Source organism: Melozone crissalis, unplaced genomic scaffold (assembly GCF_028551555.1).
Source record: "Melozone crissalis strain CALT ecotype California unplaced genomic scaffold, PUWL_Pcris_2 ptg000029l_1, whole genome shotgun sequence".
Lineage (NCBI taxonomy): Eukaryota > Metazoa > Chordata > Aves > Passeriformes > Passerellidae > Melozone > Melozone crissalis.
Genome location: NW_026535807.1, coordinates 6,698,265 through 6,721,235, shown reverse-complemented (window position 1 = coordinate 6,721,235; position 22,971 = coordinate 6,698,265). Strand labels below are relative to the sequence as shown.

General features: G+C 49.6%; 1 protein-coding gene across 3 annotated transcripts in view; it reads right to left on the bottom strand.

Moving 5' to 3' along the window:
* The window catches only part of PRICKLE2 (prickle planar cell polarity protein 2), a 103,508-nt gene that overhangs the window by 9,772 nt on the left and 70,765 nt on the right, over positions 1–22,971 (bottom strand). For all 3 annotated transcript variants that reach the window (XM_054280891.1, XM_054280893.1, XM_054280892.1), the window contains 6 exons: positions 22,761–22,944; positions 11,259–11,372; positions 9,431–9,568; positions 8,567–8,770; positions 6,745–6,931; positions 3,308–4,171 (listed from right to left, as the gene is read on the bottom strand). In XM_054280891.1, coding sequence (XP_054136866.1) covers positions 3,308–4,171; positions 6,745–6,931; positions 8,567–8,770; positions 9,431–9,568; positions 11,259–11,372; positions 22,761–22,944 — 1,691 coding nt within the window. The remainder of the gene's footprint in view (positions 1–3,307; positions 4,172–6,744; positions 6,932–8,566; positions 8,771–9,430; positions 9,569–11,258; positions 11,373–22,760; positions 22,945–22,971) is intronic.

Sequence of the window (22,971 nt, the reverse complement as noted above, 5' to 3'; positions counted from 1 at the left end):
GCTACAGGATCCACTGGTTTTGTTCTTCCTGCCATTAAAAAAACCCAACAACCCAAAACCCCCAAAAGATAATATAAAAGAAAATCAGCAAAAATGAGCTCTCTCTTAGAAAACAGGATGAGAAATAATTTTTGCCTCTCCGTCTAATGGCCACGTAGTGCAGGATGCAGTCTCTAAAAAGCTGTAGCAGATTGGAGTCTGTTGTAGCCTTCAGCTGATGGCAGAATAGGGATTTTCAAACAGAACCATGGAAGGGAAGGAGAGAAGCCCTCCACCAGCAGGAGACACTGCCCTTTGCCACTGGATGTGCTTAAATCCCATCAGCATTTGTGGCAATTACACAAGCACAAACCAGAGGACAGCAGAGACACTCCCACCTAATTCCAACCCCAACTCAGAGCACAAGCAGGGTCACAGCCACCTCTGTTGCAGCACGGCCCATGGTGACAGCAGAGCACTGTAACCCAGCACTGTAAGAGCACGTGGCCAGGATTAACACGGTGTCTCACCTCTTTACTAACCCCTGGGGAATTGGCTTTAAAGTGATTAAATGGAGCCCTTTGGTAAGGTAGAAACCTGGGGTCTTGCAGGAGATTGGGGTCACGTAGATCTTGACCCACACAATGGCTGACCCTGAAATATTACAGGGAGCAACATCTGCTCACGGCAGGCAGCCTTCCGGCCACAGGACAGGGATTAGTGCTGCACAGCCCTCAGCTATCTGAGTTATCTGAGTTATCTGCATTGCTGACTGTCTCTGGCTGATTAGCAGTTAAGTAGTTGTAGAAACATCACAGCAAAATCTGCTGCCAGGGAGGTACCAGCGTTTACCATGTGCTCTCCAGGTCAGGGACTGTGTGCCCTTCAGCTCCCTACAAAAAACAGACTGTTTTCAGCGATGCCATAAACCTGAGAGGGATGCAGTGTTAATTATTTCAAAGTGAAAGGTGGAGCAACTCTGCAGCATTGGTAGCTCAAAGGGACTCTGTGTGTGGATGCCTGGGAGGCTCTGGCAGAGCAGGACTGCAGGACATGGGGTGAGCCAGACCCCCAGGCTGTGGTTGGGGGGAGCTCTGTGGGGAGCTGGATGAGCCACAGCAGTGAGTGCAGGGATGGGAAAAGAAAGGCAGGGGGTGCTGTGCGCTGACATCACTTGACCAAAAACCTGCTCTCTCACAGACCTCATCCAGGTCACCAAATCTCCCTGTCCTCAAAACACTGCCAATTAAATGGGATGATAATTGTGTTCTCCATAATTGCAGACACGGCCCTGGGGGAGCTGCCTGCTGCTGCTGCAGTGCCCCTAGCTCAGCTGAGCCAGCTCCCAGAGCAAGGAAAATTATTAGAACCTTACACATTAATAAAAATGTTATCACCTCACTCGGCAGAGGAACTATGAACACTCACTGCAAGCCCCATCACGCTGAACATCTGCTCCAGAAAGCAGGAACACAGCCACGGAGGCAGTCACTGCCCCTGAGGAAACTCAGACTCTGGCTCTGTATGGTGGGCAGATGCCTTTGGGAGGTCTCCCTCCCAGCATTTTAAAAAGGGGTTTCTAAAATGAAAAGCAGAATGATTTTCATTTTGATATGGAGGCCCTGCCATGTTTTCTGTGTCTTGACCTATATCCCCAATAATATGTTACACTTCAGCTCCAAAGCATGCAACAACCTCCCCACTGCTCAGGGATTGCTCATCCAAGCTTGGTGTTGCTCAAGACTCTTTGTACTGATGGGGTTTACACAACACAAGTTTTCAGGAACACAAAAGCCTTTGGAAATGTGGAGCTTTGCTTAGGAAAACCCTGTTTTGGAGAGCAATTCCCAATTCCCTCGCCATTTCACATCTATTTTACCTCTGTGTATTATCTGAGACTGTTTAAGCAAAAACCCTTCCCAGCTCATTAGCTTCTCCTCTCCCCCCTGTTTTTCCACTTGCTGGATAGGGAGATCCTGGCTGAAACAGAGATCATTTCACATCTTGGCATGGGGCTGGCAGCTTCCCTAAACAAACACACCAAACCCCAGATGAGGAGTCACGGGCATAGCAGAGCAAACCTGTCCATCCAGGCAGGGCAGAGCCCAGAACTGGGATTCAGGGGGGCTCAGCTCTCTGTGGGCTTGGCAATCCTCACCACCCATTGCCAGCAACCTGTGGGGGATCCTCAGGACCAGGCACAAACACCCCACAGGCCATTTCCTGCCAGCAACGAGACAGAAGGGCTCCATTTTGCAGGGGTTCAGATGCAGGACCTGCCCAAATCCAAGCAATGATTGGCTGGAACTGAGAAAAGCCAGGGGAGCTGCAAAGAAAAAGCAAGGCAGCTTCTCTGGTGAGAAAACCAGAGCAAAGCAGGCTCAGTGTTCTCTTTTCTGTGTAGCTCTGTGCTGAGGGATGTGGGAGCTGTGGTGGGCGAGCGAAGCAGAGCAGGCTGCAGGAGGACAGAGCCTGCCCAGCCCCAGCTGCAGACCAGAGCCTGTGCATACATACACACACCCATCCCTGCAGCCACGAGTGAAACCCAAACATGTTTAGGGTGAGAGGACTGACAAATACGACCCTGGGATGTGCTCGTGAGAAACAAGCTCAGCCTGATGGGACAAACATCTTGCCTGGCTTTTCCCTGCAGTTTCTACCAAGGGGTTGGGGAAGAGGAATTAAAGAGCTGTGCATAGAGGGGGAGGAATTTCTTTTAACTAGTCACGTGCTTGAGGACTGCATAACATTCAAAAGGGGTTAACTGGGCCTATTTCAAGGCATTCAAAAATATTTTTAGCCTGCAAGGGCAGCTGACAGCACTCCTTCAAGTGCTGAAAGCTGGAATCTGCCTCTGTGTTAGCAGTTGGCCTTGATTTTCCCCCTCTTTTCACAAAAGGGAGGATTAAAGGGTTTGAAAACATTTGTTTTGAGCTGCACAGAAAGGCCAGCCATCTATAAAGCTCTGCAAGCTTTATAAAACAAGCTTTTGTAAACAAGCACATGGAAAGGAACTGTCAGGCTTGTCAGGACCTGGCAGACAAGGCTGTGTCACTGAGCAGTGGTGCCCAGGCTTGGTTACCCTCATCCTGGGTAGACACCAGGACACAAGGGATTCAATTGCATGGAGGGTGCGCTGGGGTGGTCTCAGGGTGGCAGGAGCAGGGGTGACATACCTGTGGCATTGGGGTGACATAGCTGTGGCATTGGGGTGACATACCTGTGGCACTGGGTGACATACCTGTGGCATTGGGGTGACATACCTGTGGCATTGGGGTGACATAGCTGTGGCATTGGGGTGACATACCTGTGGCATTGGGTGACATACCTGTGGCATTGGAGAGTGCCAGGGACTCCATGGAGCCGCGGGGAGTCTGCTCGGTGGGTGTCAGGTCCTCTGTGAACTTGAGGGCATTGATGGGGTGACGGGTGCGGCACTGCGACGCTGGCATCCCACCCTCCTCTTCCTCTTCGTACTTGGGGACTTTGACACTTCCTCTGGTCTCTGGGAAGCTCTGGTTGGACATGTCACTGTAGCTCTCCTGCGAGCGGAGCCTCCCTGAGTAGTAGTCCTCCCTGCAGTCCTGGATGAAGCTGCCACCGTGGCTCTTCATGGCCAACGAGGAGCTCCTCTTTTGGTTGCTGAAGTGTTTTGCCCATAAATCCGACTGGGAGCCTGGGACCTGGGTGGGGTTGTAGGAGGTTCTTATGTTGCACTGGCTGAGAAGCTGCAAGGGCGTTTGAGACTGGCTTTGCTCCATTTTGCCCCCGTAGTGATAGAGCTCATCCCGGCTCCTCCACAGGTGGTCCCTGTTGAGGCTGGGTGTCTGGCTGGCCAGGCTCAGCAGATCCATCTGCAGGGACAGCGGGTCCACGTCAGTGGAGAGGCGGTTGGAGGTGACCTGCAGCTGGCTGCAGGGGCTGCGTGCCCCCTCCTCGCCCTTGCCCTTGTTCTTGCCGATCTTGGCGCTGCGCCGCGACTCCTTGGCACGCGCGCTCTGGAAAGCCGAGTCGGAGGAGTCGGAGCCGTTGGGGTCATCGCCAATGCTGCAGGCCCTGGAGCAGAAAATCTGCCCCTGCTTGGGCAGGAAGGGCCGTCCCAGCAGAGACTTCTTGCACTGGGCACAGCAGAAGCAGGTCTCGGTGGCGTGCCAGTGCTGGCCGTCGTACGTCATCTGGCCCTGGTCAATACCTTGGGAGAAGATCACAGTGTCAGGGTCATCTAGCACTGCACCAACACCTTCCTCAAGGTCAGGCTGGATGGGCTTCTGAGCAATCTGGCCTTGTGGAAAGTGTCCCTGCTGATGGTGGGTGGTTGGAATGAGGTGACCTTTAAGGCCCCTTCCAAACCAAACTATCCTATGACTCCATGATCCCCTATGAGTGACATGCACTCAGCCTCACTCTTGAAAGCCCCTTTTCAGGATTTCTCTGATGCATGAAGTTAATCCCATTTTTAATTCCTCCCAATTCTAATTCTAGGCCTTTGCTTGGGAGTTACTCAGTGTTGGGAAAGGCAGCAGAACCATGCCTCAAGCTATTTTCTATTAAATGGGGATATTTCCGATCATAAAGCAAAGGAATGCAAGAAGTTCTCCATAAAGTCCTTGAAGTAAAAGCAATATGCTGCTTATTAAAAAAAAAAAAAAGCCTCCAGCTAAACCATAATGAGGAATTTGTTCTGCCTTGGTTAAGTATGTAACAGAGCAGATGACACCCCTGTCCCTTGCTGCTACTGTGGTCCCATCCTAACTTTATTTTGGCTTCAAAAGAGCTGGCCCCAGGGGTCCAGCACACACCCTTGCCTTGCACCCAGCCACATTTCCTGGGTTGCTTCCCCAGGCCCCCCTTAGGCTCAGTAAAGGAATTGACACAGACAGTCTGTCTCCCTCCAGCCAAACCCCAGGGAGCAACATCTGCACAGGGCTCTCAGTCAGGGTTGTGAGCAAAGCTCCAGAGGTTTCAGTTACAACATCTGCACACTTGTTTGAGCTGCTGTTCCTGGCCAAAGCCCCTGCTGCCCCCGTTCCCCTGTGCTGGCTGGCACACGGGTGCTACACCACATGTGCACAGCACGTGCCTGCTCACCCCCTGGGGGCCCAGTGCTGCCAGGTAACTTATAAATGAACACTATGTTAATGGTCTGCTTTATTCCAAGCTAAATTAGGTTTAGTATAATCGGTTTTTTCCTCCCCTTATAGTGAGCAAAATGCTTTTATACAGATGGGAGTGCTACACTTGTGGGCAAAAGAGAGACAAGATGGTGGGTGGGATTTTATCAGCTCCTTTTCCACTGCCCAAAGCCATCTTGCAGAGGAAGGAGTGCAGCCTCCACGCTCCATCCTCACCTACCCAACCTAAGCCTTACAAGGCTTTATCACATGCTTACCCCTGATTTATGTAGCCTGTCTTCACAGTGCTCAGCTCACTACCATGAGAGACTAGCAGCAAAATGGTTGCAGTCCCTCCTCTGCTAGAAATGTGCAAATATGCACCAAACCAGACATTTTACCCTGAAAATCTGACAGTCAGCAGGCTCCAGCAGGCCAGCTGGAGTGAAGGACAGCAGATGGGGGAAGCACAAGAGAAGGGACCATGCAAGAAACATTACCAGCTGCTTCTTCACCTTTCTGCAGCTGAGCTTGTGGGAAGGATGTGCTGCAGGTCACAGTAGATGCATCCTCCAAGTGCTTCACTGAAAACCCTGTTTCCCCTCCCTGTGCCATCTGGCTGCTGCACAGCAGGAAAATATTTGGTTTTCTTTCTTCTGCAGCATATGAAGTATTTGAACAGCTCACCTCCATGGACAAAGGAAGGGCTGTCTGTGTGCTCTCTGTGCTCAGCCAAGTGGCAAAGGGAGCTGGGGAGAGCAGCAAGGGGCTTCCCAGCCCACCCAGTTTGGGCACATCTAGCCCCTTGACTGAAGTGCATTTTAAATCACTGTTCTAGAAACATAAATTGACCCTGATCCATTATTTCTTTCTCTCTGAGAACATCTATCTGCAAGTTGATTGAAAAAGGCCCAGAAACAATAATGATGCCTAATGAACAAGCATCTTTTCTGACAGTAGCTCATCAAATCATGTGATCCTTTGCCAAGCTTGGATGAGAAAAACCTGAGTTGAAGAGCCAGGCTGTTTACAGGAAAATGAGATTTAAAGGGAAAAAAACATGCCAGTGAAATTTTATATGCCAGAGAAAGCTTTCACTAGCTGCCATTGCTCCTGAAGTTGCCCTCTGATAACCCTCGCCTCTGTGACTACAAAAAGAGATAAACAATGGTTTAACCAAATAAATCACCATGTTACCTCCTTGGTAGGATGAGAGGGAGGCACAAGCACATTTGGTTGCCCCAGCCATGCACAGTCCTGTGGATGCCATGGGACAGAGAGAGAGAAATGGCAAGCGTTTCTCACAGCAGCTTGTGAGAATTTTTAGGGAGTTGTAAGGAAGTGATAACTTGTTAAATATAAACAATCTGCAGGTGGTGTTTTTCTACTTCATCTTTCTGCTCTTCTCAAGGATGGTGCATGAGGAAGACGTTTTTGTTAGTTAGCCATCAAACAGAATCTATCGTATCACTCTATAAAAACCGCGTGGTTCTCTTGAACAAAACCTTTTTTGCACTTTCTACAACACTGCCTCCTGCCTGTTCCTGTGTTACTCTGTGTTCTCCTGTGTAACTATGCACAAGAGTGACACAGCCCTGCCCGCAGCCCCACGGTGCTGTAATGCAGGAGCTCCTGGCCGTGCCCCTGCCCGTACCGATGTGCTGGGCGCAGGTGTCGCAGTACTCGGCGTACAGGGACTCGAAGCAGCTGCAGCAGTAGGGCCGCCCGTCCTTCATGATGTAGCGCTGCCCGCCCAGAACCGTCTCACACTCAAAGCAGCAGAAATGCTTCATGTGCCAGTGCCGCCCCTCGGCCTCGGTGCACTCGTCAGCAAAAATGATCTGGGGAAAGAAATGCAAGCGTGGAGAGGAGATGGTCAGAAAAGGGATCCGGGATGTAGACACCAACCTTTGTGGCTCCTGCCCTGCACCCTCTAAATTTTACAGCTCGCTCCCCCAGTCCTGCATGGGAAACTCCCATAGTTTGGTTTATGGCAGAAGCACCCATCATTCCTTAGGAAAATCCATTAAAATGCAAATTCCTCCGAAGCGTGTTAGTGCCCAGACTACAAAGTGTTAAGGCAGAGCTGCAGTAATGTGCTCGTGAGCTCACCCATCAAACAGAGAGGTCGATCAGGGTAATAAACACACTTATACACAACCTATCGATCTGCTGGACTTCTGAAGAACAGAGCAGCTGCTTACTGGAACACATTTACTCATCTCTGAAACAGGGACCTGACCACAAAGGATGAGAAAAACACAAGGAAAAGTGGCAGCTCTCTAGAGGAGAAAAAATGGAGGTACCTTGGCTCCTCATCTTGCTGCTACCCCAGTCTGGGTGTCTATAAAGGTGATTGCAGTCATTATACCAGTGGGGAAACTGGGGCACAGAGTGCTGTTAAGGATGAGTTGGAGAAGCAGCCATCTAAAATGTCTTCAGCAGATGCTTTTTTGCTGTGGCTTCTTCTCATCCCCGCCCATTCTCAGCTCCCAAAGCCAAGGGAGCCAGGAGCCCCAGATCTGCTCCCTGGCTCTCTGTGCTGGCACAGGGTACACCAAAAGCTTTTCCCTCGCAGATCTTTCTACCCCTGAATTACTGTTTCCCACAATTAGTACTTGATGTTTTAGGAGAAGAAAAATATGCTGAAGAATGAGCTGAATGAAAGAATTAAATGAGAATTTGCAGGGATAAAAAATACATGAAAAAGAAATTACCCTGCCTAAGCTACAAAGAAATAGAGCCAGTTGAATGGTTAGGGTTGCCTTCCACTGGTAACACTACAAATTTAATTGGACACATACATCAATGCTCTTTATATTTGAAGTGCATATAGCCTTGGATATTTACTATTACATGCTTACAAGGATGGGACGTGGTATTTTATAGTACATACGGTTTTCCACACTATGGTTTTCATAACTTTAAAAACCAGAGCAATTTCCTTCACCAGCCTTTTAAACAGAGATTGACACTTGAGAAGTGCTCAGAGGCGACTCTGTATGGTTTTCTATCTCAGTTTTGTATTCTATTTGTTCAGCTTCCTGTAGCCTGTTAATCGCCTCTCTCAAAGCCTATTTCAGCTCGGCGTGTACTCAGACATGACTGACTTGTAAGAAATACAGCACTCATCCCACCAGGGGCTTCTTCTGGGGAAATGGAGGAGAAGGGAAGATCACCACACCCAGCTGGGCTAAAATCACAAAGAGAGGGGGCTGTGCTTCTACTGGAAACACTCATGGAAACCCCCTGGCTTCCTGCGTGCAGATGAGGTCCAAACTCATAACAGTTCTAGGCAGACTGCAACTAAGAATATTTGAAACCTCAGGAAAAGCTTGCTCAAACCCTTGGCAAAGCCATGCCATCGGTTTGGTGTGTATGCCTCATGAAAAAGTCAGGGATGGAGGGGAAATGCCACCCAACTCTCCTGTGCCAGCCCAGCGGGCAGCAGCGCTCATGGCAGACGCTGCCTTTACCTCATCACATGCGGCACAGCGGGGCTTGAGGCACTCGGCGTGGTGCCTGCCACAGTAGATCTTCCCATCCTGGTAGAAGTAGATCAGGTCGACCAGCAGCTCGTTGCACACGCTGCAGATGAAGCAGGGAGGGTGCCAGCAGACGCCGTGTCCCGCTCGTGAGGCGAAGACAGCCATGTCCCCTCCATTGATCTGGCCACCGCACTGTCAGAAAAGCCAGGGATTAAATGGAGGAGTGTGGGTGACCCCACTGCCACCCATCACCAACAGGATGCTCTCACAATCACTGCCCTGCATAATGCCAGGAGATGAACTGCCAACTCCATGTCAGATATGATGAAAGGTGCCCTGACAGACCACAGCACTCACACCTGGCAGGGCCACAGGCAGGTGCTTGTTTCGTGAGTGTCATTAAATCATGGAATGGTGTGACTTGGAAGGAACCTGAAGATCACCCAGTTCCAATCCCCCTGCCATGGTCAGAGACACATTCCACTAGACCAGGTTCCTCAAAACCTCATCTAATCTGGCCAGAACACTCCCAGGGATGAAGTAGCTGCAACTTCCCTAGATAACCTGTGCAAGTGCCTCAACACCCTCACAGGAAAGGATTTCTTTCTAATATCTAATGTAAACATGCCCCCTGTCAGTTTAAAGCCATCCCCTCTATCAATATATGCCCTTGTAAAAAGTCCCTGTTCAGGTCTCATGTAATTCCTTTAGGTACTGGAAAGGCTTTTAAAGCACCCCAGAACTTTCTCTTCTCCAGGGCGAACAGCCCCAAATTTCTCAGCCTGCCTTCAGAGGAGACATGTTTCACTTAACTTGGGGGATGCAGGTCCCAGTTCATCAGCCACTACGCACCTGCTCACAGATGGCTCCTGTCATGGTTACAGGGAATGGCCGAACATTGCCTCTCCCTAAATTTTCCCTCTTCCTCTGGTTGCTGAAGAGTTTGAGCTCCCTCTTCTCCTCCTCATCCAATGAGTTGCAATAGCGAACCTAAAAAACACAAGTGATGCTCAGTGCCTGGGGTGTCCCTGGCTCACCACCCAGTGAGGCACTGTGCCATGAGCCCTGCAAACCTCTGCCCCTGGCTGTGGGGAGGCTGGAGAAACAACAGGATTCAGATATCTGGGGTTGAGATGAGACAAAAGGGGCAGGAGAATTGTTGCTCTTTGGGCGCTCAATTTGTAGAAAAGTCTTAAAAGTTGGGTTCTCAGAGACCCACCCAGACCAGCAAATTATGGGTTTTCCTGCTTTCTCCATCAACCTCCTGTGGCATGGGTCTTCATAATATTCCACTGGCATTTCTAGAGCACAGACCTTTTTCTTTGCACAAAAGACAGAGTTCCAGTGACTTGTGAACTATTTTTCCAGCACAGGATCAAGCCTGCTCATTTGCAAAACCTCTGCATTGCAAGGTAATAAGGAAATAAGTAAAATAAAAGGATACAAACAATGAATGATGCAATTTCCCTGAAGCTTATAAAACTCTGAGGTTTTCCTGGCTATTTCCATCCTGCAGGCTTAGCTCTTGGCTGGTTGCATTTCAATGGGGAATACAACTGAAGAGCCAGGGAGGTCAAATGTAGCACCAGTGCCCAATCCACCCTCCGTTATTTGGGAGAGCAGGCTCATGGAGCTGAGCAGGGCTATTCACATGAGCAACCAGCAACACACAATGTTAAAAGGAGCAAAACTGAGCATGAAGGGAAACTGGATGCAAAATCTGCAATTTGCAGAAAATACACACAGACCTGCAAGACCAATTTGCAGGAAAACAGGCTGCAGCAGCAGCATTTGTGTGTATTTATTCTTATGTTTTTTGGCTGTCAGAGGCTGTGGGTTTCCAGTAGCTGCCAGGGAAGCAGGCAGGCAGGCTGGGACCCAAGGGTGTACAGGAAGAAATCCCTTCTTTGTGCCTGGAGCTCCCCCCATGCTGACAGTGCTGTGCCCATGGCACCCAGCCACACGCAGGCAAAGTTGTTAAAATCTGACTGAGATCAAACAAGTTACCTGCATGTATTTCCCAGAGCGGCTTCTTCAGAAAGTAGCATGAAAATAATTTTTTTTGTTTACACAGGGAAATTTTGTGGGTTACCAAAAGCCAGTGTTCTCACTGGTGAGATCAGGACGCCACAGACCAGACCCTTTTTGCTGCCTCCCATCATTCCTGTGAGACGTAAGAAGGTTTATTTTGCTCTGACTGGTTTTGACTCAACCTGTGGCCTTGCAGGCTCTCCCAGCTCATGAGCTCAGCCCAGAAAGCCCCTCCTTAGCACACTCACTCCCACTCCAAGGTGAGTCGGAAGCAGCACCTGGGAAAAGGCTTTTCCAACTTTGGATCTGTCTCTAGATAATCTCAACAGCATTCCAAGCCACTTTTAACGGAGCCTTGGCCTCCAAGGGCTGAGGAAATGCTTTTCTTTCAGACAACTGAAGAAAAATTACTTTAAAAAATTTAAACTTTAGAAACAAACAAACAACAGAATCAAAACCTCCAACAATCAAAACAGGAAGCAAATACAGCAACCTAAACAGCAACATGACTGAAATTCAAGTATATCTCCCTGAAAAGCAAAAAGAATTGAGAAAGGAAAGCCACGCTTCCCACAAGCAACCTCAGGAGGAGCGTCCACTCCCCACCCGCAGCCCTGCTGATGTCCAAGCACATTTTCTGGACACTGACCTCATTGTCATGTGGCGGCAGCTGGTGAAGAAGTTGCTTTATGCGAGATTTTTCTCCCGGGCTGTTGACATAGGGAACCTTGTCCTCGGGCAGGCAGCTGTAGTACTGGTGCACCTACGGAACAAAAGAAGGGGCTCCTGTCAGAGGGGTTCCCTGGCCGAGCCCATGCCCCTGTGCCCGGCCAGCAGCCACCCCCTGAGGCTGCAAGCGCTGGGTCTTCCCCAAGATTCTGAGCAGGGAAACGCTGCCAGGAGCTGCTGTGGGTTTGTTTTCTTTTGTCCTGCAAGGCAGAGGGGTGGCAGCCCCGGCGAGGTGGGCACGTTACCGTTTGCTCTGTCAGCCTCCATAGCGTGAGCATTGCGCCGGCTGCGGGGATGTGTCGGCACCTGCCTCGGCACGGAGGTTAAGAAGGCTGCGCCCCAGCAGTCTCCGTGTTGCTGGCTATCTCAGCCTCCACCTCCATCAAACCCCTCCGGGCTTTTTTCTGCAGCAATTTGTGGAAATAAACAGCAGATAAAATCTGTTGGAAGGCTCAGTTTTTCTCTTTCGTCTCAGAGCGTGTAATTAAAGTCAGCTATTAAAAAGGCTGAGGAGCGGCGTGCCCGACGCTGGGAGCGCAGTGCAGCCCGGAGAGGAAGCACACCCTGAACCCCAGCATCTCTGCTCCGACTGCCACACCTGGGATGTGCACTCAAGGGCCGGGCCAGCACCGGGAGGGGACTCGCTGGCTGAGGAGCCGCTCTGAAATGGCCACAGTGATGTTGAACAGCTTGGGAAGAATCAGGAGAAGGTAAAGGTAAGCTCAGCTGGGACTGGGATTCGCTGCAGCCCCAGATGTCTTTGGATGCTTGGGCAGAAGCAGAGGGCTGGCTGGCTTCCTTAAATCTGCTCCTGGCTGGAGAGATGCAGGCTGTTCTCCCAGTGCACAGAGCTTCCTGCCTTTGCCATGGTGGGATTCGCCCCGAGATGCTCCCTCAGCTCTCAGCAATTCATTTGGAGTGGCTGCACTGCCTGCAGCTTTCACAGGGCTGTTCCCAAATAACACCTCCTTTGCAGTGGTTTCTGATCAGCTTTTCCCCTCGCTGTATGCTTTGGACTTTGGCTAGAAAGCACCACCTGGGCCAGCTCTCTCCAGAGAAGCCCCCTCTGCCTGCACAGCCCCACAGCATCTGCAGCTGACAGGGTGCTGGGTCACTGGGAGGAACGGGGACACAGGCTGGGCACACAGGGCTGGCTGGCAGGGGAGCTCACCCATGGGCTCACATGCTGATGGAGGTGACTCACATGCAGTTACCTTCTACATAAAGAAATATCCTTTTATTCCAGAATAACTATCCAAATCTAGCTTTATTCATGAATAATTGCTCTGCATTCATCTCACTCCTGCTCTCATTCCAAACTACCGGAGAGCAAGAGCTGCTCCAGTGGTTTTCTCAATTTATGATTCCTCCCAAACCGATGTCACCATCCACCTTTCCCCATCATCAGGTTTTCCAGAAAGGGAGATTTTAGCAGATTTCCACATGCAGGTCTGCAGTGCTGATGACAAGGGAACTGCTCATGTCACAAAGCTGAGGAACATGCTGAGCATATGCCACTGCAAAACCCTAAATTTGTTTTGCTAAGGCACAGCAGAAACAGACCCACCAGCTATGGAAACTGTCAAAGAAAGAATGGCTGCAAAGTATTTTGTTAAGTTAAAAAGAAAACAAACGACATACATTAGAATACTTACTTTGCATTTATAGAGCATCCTTCATCCAGGAACATCAAAGCGCATTAAAAACACTAAAATTCTTATGACGTGCTACACAAGGTAGCAAATACACACATTGCAAAGGACTAATTGCAGCACAGTGATGTTAAATGAGCTCCCTAAGTTCATGCAGCAAAGTTTGCAGTTAAAAATCCCCCAGCAATGCCCCAGCTGCCACAGCAGACCCTTTCCTGGGCTGCCAGGCTCCCACACAGCCACGCTGTGCGTGCCCAGCCAGCACACACTGCTGTGGCTCCTGCTGCCAAATCCCCCACATGCAGAGAGGCTTCTCACTGTGCCCTGTGCTCACACTGGTTAGCTTGTGTTTTCATTTTTGCAAAGAAGTTGTTTTTGCCCACTCAACCCTTGAAGTTGGTGGAGACCATAAATTACTTTTTTTATGAAGAGCTGCCAAATTACTACAGCAACGAGCCCCAAGACGCTCACCCTGGGCAAAACCCAAGGATGGGAGCTCTTCCTTCAGCTGCCTGGGTGCTGCATTCCTGGAGCACAATCCAGCAGGATGTACGTGCCCAGCTCTGCTCCTGCTTCCGCTGGGAAGTTTTCCATTTACTCCCAGCAGGACTGCAGGAACTGGTTCCCATCACACCAGCAACATAGCTTGGCAGGGATGGGCAACTTGGTTTGAGAAGCAAAACAAAATAAATACAACAGGCTCCAACCTGTGTTGTGTTGCCTGAAATAACCTGAAAGGGTTTGCTTTGGATCTGCATCGGCCACAGGGACCTTCCAGAGGAGTGCTCATGGAGAGGATGGAGCAGAGGCAGCTGCCAACCCTTGTCCAGTACCTGTGGAACATCTCATGGGGAGAAAATCCCTTCTGGAGCCACCATTCCCTCCTGCAGCACCATCCTCTTCTGGGGAAAACCTTGAACCAGAGGGATGCACAGATCCTTTCACCCAGAACATCACTTCTATCCCAAGAGATCCACCCAGGGGGCAGATGAAGAGCAGAAGGACACCCCTTGCCCAGGCTGACATTAGGCCATGCCTGTGCATACAACACTCTCTCATCCATCAGCTGTTCCCATAGCATGAACCCAGCTCCTTGGATGGGAGACCCAAGACTGGGAGGGACAGGGTCACAGGCTGCCTGTGTCACTCTGCCTCTGTGCCCAGCTGGCTGCCAACAGCATTTCTGACCTGGCATGGGAGCAGCTGGGCTGGCACAGGTCTGTGTGATGCTCAGAAATAAAGAAGGAAGAGGGGATTCTTAGATCAACCTGGCTTTTCAGGGAAAAAGCCTGCACAAAGTGTTAACTTGCTGGGAAACTAAAACTGCTCAGTCTGCACTTTGCTTTTGTACAAAAGGTCACTGTTTTATGCTAAAGTAACTCCTCCTCCATCCAGCTCTGCGTTGCAGCATGCACAGGGCTTGTAGTTGGGGCCTTGCAGGGCCAGGGCCAGACCCCCCATGTGTCTGATGGCTCTCACTGCCCTTACAGGCTCTGCAGCAGGAGTGGCACCCAGACAAGGATAACAGTGTGGGCACTGACCCCAGAGAGATAACATTTCCTCTCTAAACCATGCAGTATCTGTAACTGCTTTATTATTAAATACTTCTGCTGTACAACCCAGCAGCTCTGCATCCTCCTACTGCCCCTCACAACAGATCTGCTCTGCCCATGGTTATCCCAACAAACATCATTAACACACAGGAGCCCCTTGTGGGGCTGGACTAGGTTTTATCCTCAGTTTTCCCACTTGTCTCACTTCACTCTGACTTCTGTTCACATCTGCATGAGAGAAATCCCAAAACAGACTGGAAAACATCACACTGAGTTAAAATAAAGCTTCACACGACATCTCAAGGTCGCAGATGCCATGGGCATGGTCTGGCCAGTGCACTGGACATGGAGACAGCTGTGGGTGCCAAGGGATGCTGGTGGGCTGGGCAAGCTCCATCCTGTCCCAGGGAAGTCCCACTTGGATAGGCTTCATGCTACCAGAACCTGGCACAGCAGATTCCCAAGGTGTTATTCTCACCTTTATAAGGAAAGTGTCCAAACACCAAGTTTTGCTAACAAAAACCTATACACATTTTGGAAATTAACAGCTGCTTGATGGTAAAAGGGAGGAGGGGAAGGTAGAAATTAAAAAAGTCACAAACCAGGAGAAAGGAAAGAACATAATGTAAAAACAGGGTAGGAAAAAGCCTTTAAACTGGAGCCAACTTTATTCAAAGGCACTGAAGAGAGTAATTACATTAGTTTACAAATGCCTTTGTGCTCTGTGGTCTTCTTAGGTTTGGAGTATGTTTCCAGTTTAACTTTGCCAGTTTACAAACCTACCCTGGCCCTGCTAAATAAAGGCAGGACCACAGCTTGTCCTGATGGTCCCAGGGTGACCAAAGACAAAACCCACATGAGCATATCTGCGAGCAAAGCCTTACACCTTCTAGAAGGAAAAGTTTGCAAACATCCTGTAAATTCAAGCTATTGGTGAAGGATCTCTTTGATCAATGAATTAAAGGAGGTGGAGGGGAAATATCATATTTCTTACGCCACAAATTGCTGTTGGGAAGCAGCACTGGCTGTACTCGCCCTGAGCACAACCCCCCTTCCCAAAGCACCCACCCAACCAGGCTGTTTGGGATGACTCTATGGCTGGGATGGACTACAAAGGAGCTCACGGTGTCCTGGCACGGGTGCTGACTTGCTCAGCCCTCACAGCTCCAGCTGGGCAGCCCTGCCTGGCTCTCCTGAAACCAAACCAACTGCAAAACCAACTGCAAGGCTTCAGCAAAGAGCCCTGTGAGGGCAGGACGTGCTGGCCTGTGTGCAGTAGGGCGCCTGAACACGGATGTCCCCAAGAAGGGGATCTTGGTGAGTCAGCCAGCACTCAGGCACAGTGCAGCACACAGAGAGTCTGTTCAAAATTCAGCATTCCCCAGTGTCCCCCCATGTCCAGCACAGCATCATTTCCCCAGGGAACGTGCCAGGGTACCCCAGCCCTGGCAGCCCGTTCCATGACACCCAAGGAAGTCCCGTGGCAGCACAGGGAGCTGCTGGCACACTGATGTGTGTGTGCTCCACTGCGGCCCCTTCTCCTGGCTCACTGCTGCGTGCAAACTCCCACGGGACTTGGCTGCTGAGGGAGGAAGGCAAACAGTGGCTCTGACAAGCCTGTGCTGGCCTGGGCGAGCAGGGCTGCTCCTGTGGCTTGCCTGCTCCTCCCCAGTGCCAGCTTCTGAACAGCACACGTCAGGCTTTAATGACCCTTTACACTGAGCACTTAAAATTGACAGAGAAACAAACCTGATGCTTTTGTGTGTCTCTCATTCCTGCTGGCCTCCCTTGGAAAAGCAAGGGGAAAAAATCCCAAACAAACCACATGCAAATAACCTTCCCAATATGTCTGTGAAACACTGCAAGCGTTTGTACACGTTGACTCACACACGAGCTCCACAGATGACAGCACGTGTGAGCCTGGAAAACGGGTTCAGTGTGCTTTGGCCTGAGTCTGGCACGTCCTCCTTTGGCAAGGCCATTAGGATACAAAGCACTGATTTATTTTTTTGAAGCAAAACAATCCTTACAGCAGGGCCAGATGCTCTGAAATGAAGAGCTGGAACTGCTGGCTGGCTCTGCCCAGCGTGGGGATGCAGGCAGGCAGGCAGGCAGGCAGGCACCCTGGAGGGATGCAGTGTCCCCTGAGAGCCCAGAGCCCGGCTGGGAGCTGTGTCCCCCCAGACTGCGAGTGCCCATCGCACGGCAGTGGGGGCAGATGCACTCCCGGCGCCGGGCAGCCCGGCATCCCGCAGCGCTGCGCCTGCTCTCGGAAACCCGCTCCTGAGGCAGAGGGACAAAGGCAGGGAACAAAGGAAAAATCATTTCTCTAAGTGCTATTTGTTCTGGCACGCTCTGCGGCTTTCCGCACGCTCCTCTCCCACGGCAGCCGAGGCGTCGGAGCGCTGCTGCTCCCCCGTCACAGTGACATCCATCCCTGCCAAGCCTCTGGAGCAGCTCCCTCTGTAAGGGATCCCTCGGAAGCGCCGCTTCCTGCTGCCATCAAAGAGGAACGTTTGAATGAAGGCCCTACGTCTGCACGTTTTAGGCTTGTGAAAGCCTATGACATGGTTTTTCTTTTTTTTTTTATAGCAGAAATTGAATGTGGATTAAAAAGAGCCAGATCAGTGCTTTCAACAGCATCAAGAGCGGTCTATGCTGCGAGGTCCATGCTCCCTGAAGCACCAGGAATGATAATGATCATCTTCTGCATTGATCATCACTGATCACTCCCCTGGGTATCCCACGTAACATGCTCTTGGATTTCTAAGGCATGGGGTAGCACACTTGTGTAACACTGCAACTCAGAAAAGCTGTAATTGCACACTGGAATAAAGCTCCAGGAGAAGTTTCTGTTGGGTAGTCCATAGTTTTTCAGTTTCCTTTTCCACTGCCTGCTCTTCCCCTGCTCTCTCCTCTGCTGACCCCCACACATATTCTTCAAATTTCAGCATCGAGCAAACCATGTCAGGCGAGTGGTTTCGTTTCTGTGACCCATGAAGAGTAGCTGATTCCTTCCCTGGTAATCAGATTGTTCAAGGATTAACTAATTTTGACAGCTTCCATTGGCTCACCATGACCAGGCCAACACCCTAGGATACAGAAATGGAGCAAATGCCCAGACACACGGTTTTGCCATGGGCTCTTTTGCAGTATGGGATGTGCTCACACTTCATCCACTCTGTTCCAGGGCAGGGGAGCAGCTCCAGGACCTCCTGCCCCACTCCAGCTGCCCCCAAGTCACGCAGCACTGGCATCACAGGCAGAAAAAGCAAAGCATTCCGTGTGCAGGACTGCTGCTCCATCCAGCAGCTGGGAAGCATTCGGCACAGTCCGATGCCTGGGGGCTGGATTTAGACAGCTCCAGCCTTGAAATAGGAGCCGCTAACTGCCGGGCTATTTAGATACTGAGAGAGTTCACCGGGGAGGTGATGGACTTACCCTACCTCAAAGTGAAACTGGAGAGCCTTTCAAAACGTGCTGAAAGGCAGCTTTTGGGTAAAATACTCCAGCGTGCACATGTGTAAGCGGGCAGAATGAGAGGCAGCTGCAGCTCCTGGGAGCAGGGCACACCAGGAACAGCTTCTCCTCAGAGCCCTCAGCTTTCCATCCACGCTGCTCTGCTCTCAGGATCTACCAGCAAGGAAGAGCTCTTCAGGGGCCTTTTGTCCTTCCTCTACCAAGCTGTAAATTAGCTTCCCACTGCTACACAGGTTTGGGTGGCTTTGGTCTGTTTTACTCCTTCCTTGCCCCATGCAAGCCTGCAGCCTCTTGAGGAGTGAAACAGTTTGCTGAACTCAGAAGGCTCAAGAAAGAACAAGATGGTACAATGACCGTGACACACAGGCACAAGAGAGACACACGTCCCCCAGGGATGCCTGGCCCAGATAATGTACTTTCTGCCTCACCAGAATGGTGAAAATCTTTATGTAAGGTGTAAATGCATGTTCAGTGTAGGTTCATCTCTGTTCTCCTTTCCTCACTTTGTGACCTGAACAGCAACCGATGAAACTTGGAAGTTTTATAACTCAAGCCCTTGCAACAGGTCTTTCAAAATATCCAGAAGAAGGATTAACACGTATTCTATCCCCTGGATAAATTCACTGTGACAGCTACAAGTTTCACACCACTGCAAAGCTCTCGAGGTCCAAGCTCTAATGGCTGCCTTGGAGGAAAATGGTCCCCTGAACCTTCATGCTGCTAATTTTAGCTCAGATGAGACTTTCATAACTTTTTAAGGGACTCAACCAGAGCAACTGTGTTGACAACAAGAGGGAATTAAGTTCTTACAGCACATGCAAGGTTCTCAGATGCTGGCATGCCACAGCCATACAAAAAAGCCACAGCGAGGCTGAAGTAGAGCCCCATCTTTTGTTTAATTGGAAATTTCTGCCCATAACCAGCTGCTCCTAATACTGAGACACAATAAAGACAGAAATCCTAAAAAATCCCTTGTATTCAGAAATTCAAAGTGGCATGTTATAACCCCTTTGGATTTCTCCAAACCACAGGCCCAAGGAATCAAGGCTGCACATTCACATGTATTTACACATGCCTTGCCTAAAAATGTGCAAAACACATCACAGAAGGACTTATTTCCAAGCATCTGCCCTCAAACTTATGTCAGTGCAAGGAGGATCAGCTGTCACACTGCCAGCCCCAGCAGACAAACTGGCTCCCAAAGATGTCTTCCTCTGTCTCTGCAGCCAGGCTCAGCCTGGGATTTTGCTTTGCTGAGGACACACTTCTGAAGGTGTTTACCCATTTCAAGACTTTGACACTAATTTCTTTATCCAACCATTGAACTGCAAGGCAGAAAAAAAGAGCATTTCACAAAGGCCATGTGCCTGCTTCTGTACAGCCATCTCTGCCATTCCCATCTGCATCCCTATCTTCCAGAAGGGAAGTCCCTCTTCTGCCATAAGACAACTTCTCATTGAATCCCATCCAAGTGGGATTAGACCCCACAGAAGCCTCCTGGCCATCCTGTGTAGCTGATTGCTACTGCAAGAAACCCTGTTTCCTTATCACATTGTGATTTATGGAGCTCAGTCCTGGGTTTTACCTGCCACTTTCCTGACTGGCAGGTTGTTGCTGAACCTTACACCTCTGATGGTCTCAAACCTTTTCCAATTTCCTGCCTGAATGCATTTGGAGACAGTTTATGTCTATGTTCTTGGGCTAAAGTTGGAGCTTGGATACCTGCTCTTACCCCTCTAATGAACAGGGCAAAGAACAATTCTAATGAACAATTTGTTAGGCTGGACAAACTAAGCTCTTGTAGGCTCCTCAATGAAATAACATTTCCAGAGTCCTTCCAGTTTATACCCCTCCTTCTTGAGCAAACATGTCATACATTTTAGTTGATTTACCAGAAAAAATTTTATCATACCTTATGCAGTGGTGCTATCAATTTTTAAATTACTATCCTAACCCCTGTGTTATAAACATATTTAGAAATATATTGCATGTATGGCTTTTGAGTCAAGCCCTTTTTAGCCCTACACACTGTAAGACTTTTTAGTCTCACACACTGATGAGCCATAAGGGATAACTTCCAGCTCCACTCCTCATTACAACGTTTGGATCAGTATCTGTGAACATTGGACCAATGTTTTTTTTGTCTTCAGTACTGGGCATTGAGTAACCAACATGATTTTCACTATGACATGTACCACAGAGCAGCTGAGGCCTGAGCTGTGTCCAGGAGTACAGTGGGACCTTATAGGCTTGAGTCTATTCCCCTCTAGATGACAGTAATTTAAGCTTTGGATTGAAGGGACTCTTCAAATACTGAAATGACCTTTGGACACTGCCAAAAAACAATGTCATGTTTGCAGGCCAACTCCTCCCCACTGAAATCCTGTAAATTGCTGCGTTGAGTGAGGCATGAGCGCTGTCTCCCAAGAATAGTGAGGCAGGGAGGCTGTCGTCCAAGTAAAATAAGAAAACTGCATTAGTCTTTCAGGGGAACACTTACCTCCCCAGTTCATATACTGCACTGAGATTTTAATAAAGTAGGATATTGCGGAAAAAGTTGTTTCATTTAATCTGTTTCACATCCAAAAAAATGCACCAGCGAAACAGCAGGAGGCAGAGAAAAATTCCCTGCCTGTTAATGTGTATTTTCAGCCCAGCCTGACAGCAGCACCCTCAGCCAGGGCAGAGCCCACCAGCTGCTCCATGGCAGGCACCAGCCTTGCAGAGGCTCCACACCTGACTCATTGACCAAAAAGCCACATCTGCCTGCAGACTGACACAGCCCCAGATGCTGCAGAGGCATCTCCTACCCCCATGCGAGGTAAATGGCCCCTCCTGGGCAACCCCAGCCATGGGACAACCATTCTGTGATTCCATGAAATTCAGGGTGCTGCTCTTCACCAGGGACAAACACCAGGCCTGCAGTGTGGCTCCTGCACAGCCCAGGGAAGTCACTCCTCACTTCTGTCATCTCAGTGGCTCATCTAACACATGCAAAGTCATGACAGGACTGGCAGATGAGCTCTGCTGGATGGGTTTCAGGGCCTGCTCTGCCTCTGCTTATGGCTGCTCTTCATCTCCATGGTGATTAGAGACAGTTCTGAAGTGGCAAATTTGCTGAGAGGCCCAGCGATGCAGACTGAGGGGCACACTGAGAAAACAAGGGTTTGGATTGAGGAGCACCATGACCTCTGCAAGGAACAGATGCTGGAAGAACCTAATATTAACCTGAGTAATGCATGAGTTGTCAGTAGCAACTGGTAGAGCTAAAGAACTTCTCTTTCCTCCTGAGCATCCCCAACTCCCCGATGCCACACTTAAAGAGCACCTAAGGAATCAAAGAAGCACACAGATCTCCTGGAATATGTCACCTCCATGCTGAAAGAGGGTTTCAATCACTGCCCATAACCATGTCTACCTGGTCAGGTGCCACCTGTCACTAAATACCTTTATTTCCACCCAAAGCTACAGGACTGTGGGCCAGCTTGAGCTCCAGAAGCTGCTGACATGCCTGGTCAGAAATCAGCAATGAGAGCAGGTGGCACCAGCTTGGGTATGGTCCTCCAATGGGACCCCCCAAACACAACCAGTTCATGTTGCCACAGCATGAAGGACCAGCAGAGCCACTTCAGAACCATCTGCATTTCTCCACACACCACGCCTTGTACCTCCTGTGAGGCAAAAAGAGAGCCTCTGACATAAGGAAGGTGACAGAAAATAAGGCTGCTGCCTGATTTGCACGGTTGGATGGCACCAAATGAAACACATGGTGCTGTGGAGTTTCAAGTGAGCACTGAGCAAGGCTTATAAAGACAAGGGAAAAAAAAAAAGAAACAAGCTACCAAACAACTGGATTTTCTCTAATCAGACAGATAATATTTACAGCCTATGGGTGGTGCCAAAATATTTCAGGAAATTCCTAAGCCTGTCTGAATAAAAGCACAGGAAAACACAGTACTTAAGGACAGCAGTTATGGCAGCAAGAATGAAAGCTTTCCACCCCCTTCCAGCCTCCTTACAGTTTAAAATTATTGCCACATCATATCATACTGCAATTACCAAGGCTAAGCTCATTTTGCCATCTTCACTGCAAATGAAGCTCTGACTTGAAGACATAAAGGACCAGTGTAAAAATCAAAGGAATCATGTAAACTGGAAGAATCAATGCACATTCCACAGAGCTCACTGAGGTCTAATCTGTCCCACTCAATCCTGCACCAAGAGACTTGAGCTTTATTTAAGCTATTCCTTCCAGCAAGGCATAAATATCATGCTTGGAAAACCCAAACCACAAAGCTTTTGGCCCATTTTTTAGAGTTATCTACCAGCTTTGACTGTCTGCCCCGGACTCACCACAGAGAAGAGCAGTCCAAGAGGGCAGAACACAAGCACTGAGCCCCTGGGAAACACTTGAGTCCCATTGCTTCTTTCCCAGTGAAACATTAGATACGTCTTTTCCCTTGCACAACCACAAGAAATCCCATCCTGAAGGTATTTTGTTTCCCCCCTCTCAATTACCAATTACATCCACAGATGCAGAAAACCACAGGTCCTGCAAGGATCACGTGTCTGTTTTGTTCCATTTGAGCATTCAGACCCTGCAAAGTCTCTCTGGTGCACCCAGAAACAACCACATACAACAAGTGCTTGCACCCCTAGAAGAAAAATCAGGTAAACTATTTTGAAAGAACATGCAAAACCAATTTTTTGCTGGTATCTGGGTGGTGTCATCATTACCTGCTCAGGCTTCAGGCCAGGGGGCACCCAGGCATACTCCTCCAAAGCACAGCCTGAGTCGTCGTCAGAAGTTGAATTCCTCTGGAAGTCAAACATGAGCTTGGTGACTGTCTTCTCCATCTCCAGAGGCATAACTGTTACAATGTGCTCTTCCTGGGAGCACTTACAGTGAAGGCAGATCTTCCTGTAAGTGAGGAGAGAGAAAGAGATG